The 10362-nt window shown below is 38.5% G+C and overlaps 1 protein-coding gene across 1 annotated transcript; it reads right to left on the bottom strand.

Moving 5' to 3' along the window:
- Window positions 1–4170: 4170 nt before the first annotated feature.
- LOC123524240 (uncharacterized) lies at window positions 4171–6392 on the bottom strand. Its single transcript, XM_045302296.2, has 2 exons — window positions 6275–6392; window positions 4171–5997 (listed from the first exon to the last, which is right to left on the bottom strand). The coding sequence occupies exon 2, from the start codon at window positions 5981–5983 to the stop codon at window positions 5012–5014; it is 972 nt and encodes a 323-aa protein (XP_045158231.1). The 5' UTR covers window positions 5984–5997; window positions 6275–6392; the 3' UTR covers window positions 4171–5011.
- Window positions 6393–10362: the final 3970 nt, after the last annotated feature.

The raw sequence follows: 10362 nt of genomic DNA, 5'->3' as shown, positions 1-10362 counted from the left end.
ATATTGTCAACCCTCGAAACAGAAATAGTTTTCGCCTCGGGTGACATTCTGCCCTCGGGTGGGTTTACAATATCAGTGTCACACTCGCTGCCGTATGATATTTATATAATAAACTCACAGAGGAATTTTATATGCACTATTCAATAATCAATTGTTAATTTATCAAGATAGATGAACAAAGAAGAGACGAAAATAAAAAAGAAATATGTGCGGCCAGGCATTGAACCACAAAGTCGGCCCTGAACGGATATTCGCGATTTTCTTGGCGACGTCCAGTCCCATAACAGTAGAAGAACCCGGGGTCCCAGCTGTTTTTGGTTGAAGAAGGGGTCCGACCCGGAAAAACTCTTGTTTCCTCGTAAAATATGTAACCCGCCCGCTAAGCTCAGTAGGGAGAGCGCAGTTCTACGGATGGGCCGTGAGGGTTCGAACCAATTTCCCGACACTTGAAATATGATCTCGTGCAATGTTTAGCTACTGTTGTTAAGTACTGCTGTAACTATCGAACAGTAACTGCCAATAGTAACAGTAGTTATACTGTTGTTACTACATGTACTATAACTTCTAACAGTAACAGATTTCAAGCAGTAATAGCAGTAATACTGCCGGTGTAATGAAGTATTTCGACCCCCATAGAATAACGACCCCCCCGGTCATTATTCTATAGAAAATGTGACTCCTTTCCTGTAAAATATTGACTCCCCTTATAAAAAACTGACTCCCTTTGAAAACTCTATAGAATAACGACCCCCGGTTATTATTCTATAGAAAAACTGACCCCTCCAAGTAAAATACTGACTCCCTAAAGATGACTCCCTTCGAATCTCATAGAATAACGACCCCGGTTATTATTCTATAGAAAAAGTGACTCCTTCCATGTAAAATACCCACTGCCGAAATTACTACATTCGAACTCTCATACAATATCGATTCCCGGACATTATTCTATTTAAAAAAGTTACTCTTTCCGTGTAAAACACCGGCTCCTAAAAAGACTTTCGACTATAATATCTATTAAAAAGTGGTCCCCACCAAACCTTTTACTAGATCTACAACTCTAATACCCTTCATTGCCAATAGTTAACATTTTGATTGTACTACTACTACTGGTGCCGCTACTTCTATTAATATTACTACATGTACTTCTTCTTCTTCTACTACTACTTCTACTACTACTACTACTACTGCTACTACTGATACTACTATACCTGCTTCCACTAATACGTCTTGTACATCTACCTCTTCTTCTCCTGCTGCTGTTGTTGCTGTCACTTATTCCTCTGCTGCTGCTGCTGTTGTTGCTGCTGCTGTTGCTATTGCAACTGCAACTGCAACTGCAACTGCCACTACCACTGCCACTAATACTACTACTACTGCTACTTTCTATTGTTGCCGCTACCGTACTTTACTGCCACTGCTAAGTATTGCAACTTCTATTAATACTAAGTTCTATGCTAGCAGTTTCGTGTGCAGTTTTCTTCTGAAGAATTTCTTCATACCGAAGTTTGCGGGATTATTGACACTGGTGTGTTCTGTTAACGTATTGTGAATTGTTATTTTCTTGAAAAAAAAATGTATACACCAAGATACAGCGTCTAGAAATAGAATCCCTTTTCCCGTTGCGGAGTGCTCTGATTTCTGTGTCAAGTCATGGTATCTGGGGCTAATGGTCAAACGGAAGGACGGACGGACGGACAAGGGCAAATCTATATGCCCCCTCCCCTGAGTTGGGGCATAAAATGCAGCAATTAGGCCTCAGATACATGAGTTATCAGTAATAACTTATCACTAAATTTGACCAAATGACCGGGGGTCGTTTTTTTATGGGAGTCAATATTCTTCATGAGGTTCAGTTTACTTCACGTGGGGGAGTCATAGTACTATGATCTGGAGGTCATAATACTATGACCGGGGGGGCACTTTTTCTATAGAATAATGACCGGGGGGTCATTATTCTATGGGGGTCGAAATACTTCATTACACCGGCTCTGTTCTTCTGCTAGTTTGACGCCTGCATGTCAAATATGACAAAATGTAAGCCACAGTGGCGATAAATTCTAAGTACTCGTGATGCGAAATAGATAAGACCAAATGATGCCACAGTTTGCCTTTCTGGATGTTTATCTAAAATACATTGAATGCGGCTATGGTACAATTTCGTATTGCCTAACTAATGCTAAACCTGTTTCGTTTTGCAAATGAGCCGCGCCATGAGAAAACCAACATAGTGGCTTTGCGACCAGCATGGTTCCAGGCCAGAGTGTATTCACGCAGTCTGGTCAGGATCCATGCTTTTCGCTTTCATAGTCTATTGCAATTAGAGAAATCGTTAGAGAACAGCATGGATCCTGACCAGACTGTGCGGATGCGCAGGCTGGTCTGGATCCATGCTGGTCGCAATTGCACTACGTTAGTTTTCTCATGTTGCGACTCAAATGTATTCCAAGGATAGCTGGTTGTGACGGAACCACTTGGACGAGGATGTTGTTATGTATTGTATTTTTATCAGTATCCATGTTATATACAACAAACCAGTATGCAAGAACAAATGGGTCTTATACATTAAATGTTTCGCCAAAAATATCTACCTGATCTTGCATAATACAGAAACATGAAATTTACCTTTTCCGCGTTACGTAGTATAGCGGAAAAGTTATGTCTGCAAGTTACGGTTCATTAAACCGCTTCAGTAAGAGGTATTGAAAAGGTAGCCAATGGTTCATTGTTTTGTCTAAAATTTGTCCAATAGAAATCATTTGTATCGGGTATGTGATGTGTTGATGTAAAATTGGTCAGTTCTAGCGTGCACCTCAGTAGTACATTTAATACGGACATTAAGTTTACAAATGTTACAATCTGACTAAAGTACTTGATCTTCTAAACGAAGATCTGAGAACGACCCATTCACATTCGTCTTCTGTATATTTTAGATTTCCATTATTGCTATTTTTATGTTATCCAATCACACGACTTGTTCGATTGTCAAAGGATAAGAAAAATATGCGGTTATTCCAGGACTCGAACCCGGGACCCCTCGTTTACAAAGCAAGTGGCCTACCGACTGAGCTAACCGGCTATCTGATATATTACGACATCAGAATTGTAAATATCAAAAGTCAATGCTACATGTAGATTTGCAAGATGTTGTAAGCTAGGCTCTGAATGGCTAGCGAAAGAGCCGTCAGAACGAGGCAATGAATAGGTCGTTTTCAGATCCTATGCGTAGCGTAATATAGGAGATGTACTTTAGTCAGATTGCAAATGTTAGAAATTTTAAGATTAAAATTTCATCTGTGATATACATACAATGTACATGAAAAAAGCTTTAGATTTCAATATGCTTATGTTAGCAATTGTTTAAAAAACTGTGTAACATTTTTAAATACTGTTGTATTGTATTATTTAGTTGTCCTGCCGGGGCACGTTTCTCAGGCGTTCATGTTATTCTTATACAGGCATGAACAGAATTTGGTGGGGGCCGGGAGCAGTTTTTGACAGGTCAAATAAATTTTACAATATATGTGTGAAGTCCACACACACCACTGAGGAAGGCACTGAACTTGTTTGTGTTTTTTGGACACAGGTTTTCAGAGCTAAATTCTCTGTTTTTTCCTGTACGTCGTGTTTTCCGGTGAGGTGGAAAATTGAGAGAGCCACAATGAGTTATAGTATCATTTGTATAACACTGTATAATTGTATAATGTGTATCGTAATAAACGGCCTCACGTAGCCAGGGTGCATCGCTACAAGGCGAAATGTACATATTTGTTGAGTTTATTTGTAGTAAAGAGGAGACATTACCTCGACAAGTGGAACTCAATCATTGATATCAACTTACGCAAATTTTAGTTAAAGTGCATTGTGGCAGCTGTATAAGGTATCCCCGTACTGGAATTAAGTGTTGTTTTTTTTTTTATTATTATTATTTCTGGTCATTTGGGATAGTGGAAAGCATTTAATGTCTCTCTTAAAGCAATGCGAAGGGGCGTGAGAGGTGTTGCACATTTCATTACCTCTCATGAACAGGCTCAATCAAACAGAGGAATTTTAAGATAAGTGAATTCGGGATATAGAGTAACAGCTGTTTTTTTAATTGCGATAAAGAGGCTGACATTTCAATGCGTGGTACAGTAAAAAAAAAACATAATAATTATAATGACAAAACCCCGCTTAAAGTTTAATAGGATGTTTATTGAGGAAATATATCCATAATTGATTAATACTATGTGACTCAATTAAATGTGTTTCATCCAGTTAATTCTTGTTACAGTTGTCGCTATAAGATAATAAGATAATAAGGCACAAAACGTGACAAATCTTCTAGTTAGGAATCTGACCATCAAATTCAAACAATGATGCATTATCAGTGGTAAACATGAGTAACATTAAAATGAAAAGCGGAATAAACTGTTCTTCAAATTCTATGCTAACCTTGCATACGTAGGCCAGGTTATCAAAATTGGGCTCGTGAAATTAAGAAATAATCTATATATGTTATGAGAAAACCGGTTTCGTGAGAATTAATATTCCATCTGTATATGTCTATAAAATGATCCAGACTGGCTCCATGCTCGTCGCAAATCCATGTTGGTTTTCTACAAACTCCAACGCAGTGATCTCCCTTGCAGCTTTGAACAATGAGCGAAGCGGCAAGGGAGATCACTGCTTTGGAGTTTGGGTTTTCTAATGGCGCGGCTCAACAAAAATTCAGGCCCGTAGGAGGTATTTTCAGATGGGAGGTGGGGGGGGGGGGGGGGGGGTGGAAAGCACACACTATGAAAATCAGCTAAAATTGACTACCTGTCAGAAAATTGCTAAGATAATTACCATAATCGGTCAAATCATGGGGGGTGGGGGTGGGGCTGCACATCCCATCCCCCTGTTCCTACGGTCCTGAAATTTCACATGTACACTTCATCAAACTCAATCCGTAACATTATATGGTTATATGAACACACAACAAGAAACACATCAAGGGTTAGTCAAGTGAACATTGCCGAAGAACATCCGGTTACTGGAAAGGATTAAACATAGTTGAGTCCCTGCAATTTCTACACTTCTTCCAGATAGTCTTCCGCTTGTATCCAGTGTAGCACCAGCTGTATATTTCGCCTTTCGGAGTGCAGAGATCCCATGGCTCGCAGCATCTATCCCAGTTCTTTTTCATATCTACGTAACACCAGTAATAACTTGCTTTCCCGTCTTCCTGGTGCATCCCGCAGGGATACTCTGTCATACATCGTCTTCCTTGGATATCTCTTTTGCCAGCATTTCCACAATACTGCCACTGACTTCCAGCTTTACACCACATGTAGGATGTTCCTTTCTCAAATCCACATGGTCCAGTGCAACAATAGTCCCAGCCGTTACTAAAATCAACATAACACCAGGAATATTTGTAACCATGGTAACCGCAACGATTCCCAGAGCGACATAGTGTGTTGCCTGCGGTAAAGCTGTCATGCCGGTAAGACGTACACAGAATACCGCCTGCCCGAATGTCATTGCAAAATTCGGTGAAGTCTGGTTCAGTGAAGCTAGAAAGGTCCGAAGGTTCGGAGAGGTGACCTGGATAATGTAAGGGGTGTAAGAGATCCAGTGGTTTCGACAAGGGATGTCCTTTGCACTTTCTAACACATCGGTTAAGTTCTGTCTCAACGTTGCCCTGTACAGTGCAGTTGCTGGCTCCACTACGTTCAACATTCATCCAGGAATCAACCCATCTAGAAGAACATTTCGCATCGTTGTCTGAGGCTGCACATGTTTTACTGAAATCGTTTACCATCACTGCATTCATCGACAGTTTGCTAGATTCCTTACATGAGCAACACAAGTCTTTGTCTAAGCAACGAAGCATGCAGCCTTGGAACGTGAAGTGGGGATTATTTTCAAACCGCAAAACGTTGCCATTGTCGTTTCTGCAGTAACCATTGGTTACCAAGAAAACTAGCATGGCCGCAAAGAGAATAGTCGGTTTCGTCATCCTGAACTGCAAATCTTAAAATAAAAAATTCAAAAACAATATCCATATATTTATTCGAGCAATTTTATCATGTTTTAAGCAGAAAAAAAGTATAATAAAAGAAAAACATATCCAATGGAAGTAGAATTCCCCGCCTCTTGTTTTAAAATTAACTTGATATATTTATTTACATATTCATTCATTTATCTTTATTTCATTTTACAGATTACAATTTAAGTCGATCGTAATTTAATAATAATAATATATGTAAGTTAAATCCATTTCTTATATGTACATTGTAAAAATACGTACTGCATAAATCGTTGCCTCACTACAAGTAACCTGTTTAATTCGTGCAGAAACTCAAATATTAATTTATCGGAAGTCAATTACAACTGAACTCTTGTCAAAACGTGCATTTCAATCATAGGCCAAGTATTAAGTGTCATTTAAAATGCAGGATACGGGAATCATTTTGATCAGTAAATTATCTATCAATAAAATCCTTTTGCCATAATGTCTATTCAGTGTGGCACATGCTATAGGAAAATTACTACCTGAAACTTTTCTGTTTTTGCGAGGGCTCTATCCACTTCCAGAGTTATAACTATATTTCTAAAACCAGACATTGCTTATTTTATTCCTAACAACATCTACATAAAATATGTCCATTTATGAACAGACCGCGGGTAAATAAATTGTAAATGATAAAGTAGTAGTCAAATCCGTGGTTACATCACTGGCAGCATTCAAGGTCAAGCAAGAACATTTTTCATATTTTGTGGAGGTGTGTATATCATTTATTAGAATGACTATTTATTTTCTTTATTTAAAAAGTTTATTTTCTTGAAATAAAATGTGTCCCTGAAAGGTTTAATAACAAGAGCTGTCGGAGGATAGCAACGCTCGACTATTCAACAGCCTTGTCAATTGAATGAATACGAAAGTCGAAAAAGGGGCATAATTTAGTGAAAAGCAAAACGGAGTTATGGAACCTGCATAGTGCTTATCAGCTCATGACAGTGGACAAGTGTGTGAAGTTTCAATCCATTCCCGTTAGTGGGTACTGAGATACCAGCTTACATATAAGAATTTAACCAAAAACTCCTAAGTTGAAAAAGGGGCATAATTTTGTAAAATGCGAAGTTGAGTTATTGACCCTTGGCATTGCATGTCATATCATGAACAAGTGTGTGAAGTTTCAATCCTTTCCCTTCAGTGGATACTGAGATACCAGCTTACATACAAAAACTTAACCAAAAAACTGCTAAGTCGAAAAAGGGGCATAATTCTGAAAAAAAAAATATATATGTCATATCATGAACAAGTGTGTGAAGTTTCAATCCTTTCCCATCAGTGGATACTGAGATACCAGCTTACATACAAAAACTTAACCAAAAAACTGCTAAGTCGAAAAAGGGGCATAATTTTGAGAAAAAAAAAATAGAGTTATGGGACCTGCTTTGTGCATGTCAAATGATGACAGTGAACAAGTGTGTGAAGTTTCAATCCATTCCCATTAGTGAGTACATTTTGTACTGAGATCATACAAGCTTACATACAAAACCTTAACCAAAAGTTTCTAAGTCGAAAAAGGGGCATAATTTTGTAAAAAGGCAAAATAGAGTTATGGAACCTGTGCAATGTAAGTCAGTTTATCAGAGTAAATAAGTGTGTTAAGTTTCAATCCATTCCCACAAGTGGTTACTGAGATACCAGCTTACATACAAAACCTTAATAAGTTTCAATCCATTCCCACAAGTGGTTACTGAGATACCAGCTTACATACAAAACCTTAACAAAAAATTTCTAAGTCAAAAAAGGGGCATAATTTTGTAAAAAAGCAAAATAGAGTTATGGACCTGTGCAGTGTAAGTCAGTTTATCACAGTGAATAAGTGTGTTAAGTTTCAATCCATTCCCACAAGTGGTTACTGAGATACCAGCTTACATACAAAACCTTAACCAAATTGGGACGGGGACGTGGACGCCGGCGCATTGGCGAGTCCAGTAGCTCTACTATTCTATGAATAGTCGAGCTAAAAAATGTACTTTGTATTATTGACAGGGTATTTTTTTGTTGAAAACTATAAATGCAGTCATTCTCTGCTTCGTCTCAACGGAGCATAGAAATTTGTCTCTGTTGTGCACTGTGCTCTATAAAACACCTTTTAGTGTGTGTAAGAAGTCTTTAATAACTTTTTGTCGGAAATGTTTTACATTGTTAAAACCGATGTTAAGGCAGTGAACCCGAAATGACACTCGGCAAATTACGTATTCTCCGTATACAGTTTCGGCATGTTCCGTATTTACGAAAAGCCATGTGCGCTTTCGGCCACATCCGAAGAATGCCGAATCACATAAGAGAGTACGTACGGAAATTGCCGAATGTCATTACAGGTCCACTGTCTTAAATAAAGGTAATCTGATTTTATCTCAACTGTTGACGGGCAGCAGGCATGCATATAACAGAAAGAAAATCAAAAGATTAAGACGTGTAGCTGCTTAACACCACGTAAATCGTCTTATACTGCATACTATGTCGGACAAATATTTCTAAGATTAAGTGTTATTATAAAGTAACTATTGATCAATTTTGTGTGTTGCTATTGCAGTAACTACAAGCCTAACATTTTCCTTGTTGCTCAGTGATCATTTACACTGCCGCACCTCTCGGTCTTCAGCCATCTCAGTAACAAAATCTGTGAAAAAGATCCTTTTGAAGCATAGAACGCAACCTAGCAACATGATATCAGGCTCGTTTTGATTGAGTCTCTTCATTTGAGGTAATGAAATGTACAACACCCTTCATGTCAACTAGCATTAGCTTATGCGGAATTCTATTATAATAAAAATAAATGTACTCCATGATCCAAAAGGACCAGAACATATTTAGAGCGGACGCAGTGGTCTAGTGGTAACACTGACTGACTACGAAACCAGCTGTCGGGGGTTCGAGCTCCCGCCCCTTTAGCTAAAAATGAATAGCATTATGATAAGATTCTCATATATGGGTGCTTTACATGACTGGAATAGGAGCGTCTTCTGTTTCTTGCCCTGTCCTCCCACTTACATTACTAACAATATTTAGAAGGAGTCGCCCATATGGGTTACCGATGGCGACTATAAATAGGCTTACAAACAGACAAACAAACAAACAAGTCTGCTCATAATGAGCATTTCCCAAGCATGATAATGTTAAAGTGAGGAAATTTCATAGCATGTAGATATAGAGAAGATTTGGCTCAAGTTTTAGCAGTACTAAGTATGTCACCAAACCACAAAAATATTCGTAAACGAACAGCAGCGTGCCTGTCTATTATATGTTTTACCGTACTGTCCCATACCACCGGATCCTTAAAATATTTACAAAAAGTTGACCACCCCCGCCCCTCTCACACACACATTTTGAAAAGCAATAACATTTGTAAAGAAAAAATAGGCATAAGAGCACAGTTATATCCACAATAAGGAAGTGGTTAGGCGGAAAATAGTTCCCCTGTTTGATGGTGAATATTGATGACGTTTTGAGGAAAGACCTGCAATAAATGGCATTATTTAAGGGATATGAAATAGTAGGTATATGTACAATTTGACAGAATGTGAATGTCATAATATGCATAACATGACTTTCGATAGGACCATTTTTGCATATTTGCGGCCATTTGGATAGTATTCTTCATAGGCATATGAAGATTCAAGATTGTGGAAAAAACAGCCGGCCAAGCCCATGTTCATTGTGGCTGGAACTTTTTTCTCTTAAATAGTTCTGTGGAGTATAGGTATTTTGGGGGTTTTGGAATGCAGGCAAAACTGCAAAAGTGTCCAGTGACTATATAGAACATATAGTAAAAATAACTGGTCTTAGGCCATAAAAGTAAACAATCACTGAAAACTATGTTAAACCTAGTTGTGTGAAATTTTAGCACTGGGAAATTATTGCCAATGCATCAGAACGAAGATATGTAATAGTTCTTTGAAAATGGTGAGTTTTTAATGACGCTGAACTGTCCAGAAGTGTGGCCCCTGTATACAGTCCTTTTTCTGGATTTAAATGCATCTATCAGTAAATTGACCATTTTCTGTAGAGTAAATATGTGTTTTATATGCTGTTCAATTTACATGTAAGACCACCATTTTTTTTCTATGATTTGGTGTTGTTTGAATGTAATTCAAAATATTGACCAAGCTGTTAATAAATGAGCCGCGCCATGAGAAAACCAACATAGTGGCTTTGCGACCAGCATGGGTCCAGACCAGCCTGCGCATCCGCGCAGTCTGGTCAAGATCCATGCTGTTCGCTAACGGTTTCTCTAATTGCTATATCGATTTTGAAAGCGAACAGCATGGATCCTTAGCAGACTGCGCGGATGCGCAGGCTGGTCTGGATCCATGCTGGTC

This window comes from Mercenaria mercenaria, chromosome 3, assembly GCF_021730395.1.
Source record: "Mercenaria mercenaria strain notata chromosome 3, MADL_Memer_1, whole genome shotgun sequence".
NCBI classification, from domain to species: Eukaryota; Metazoa; Mollusca; class Bivalvia; order Venerida; family Veneridae; genus Mercenaria; species Mercenaria mercenaria.
Note: the sequence above shows the minus strand (reverse complement) of the source record. Positions and strands in the feature narration are given on the sequence as shown.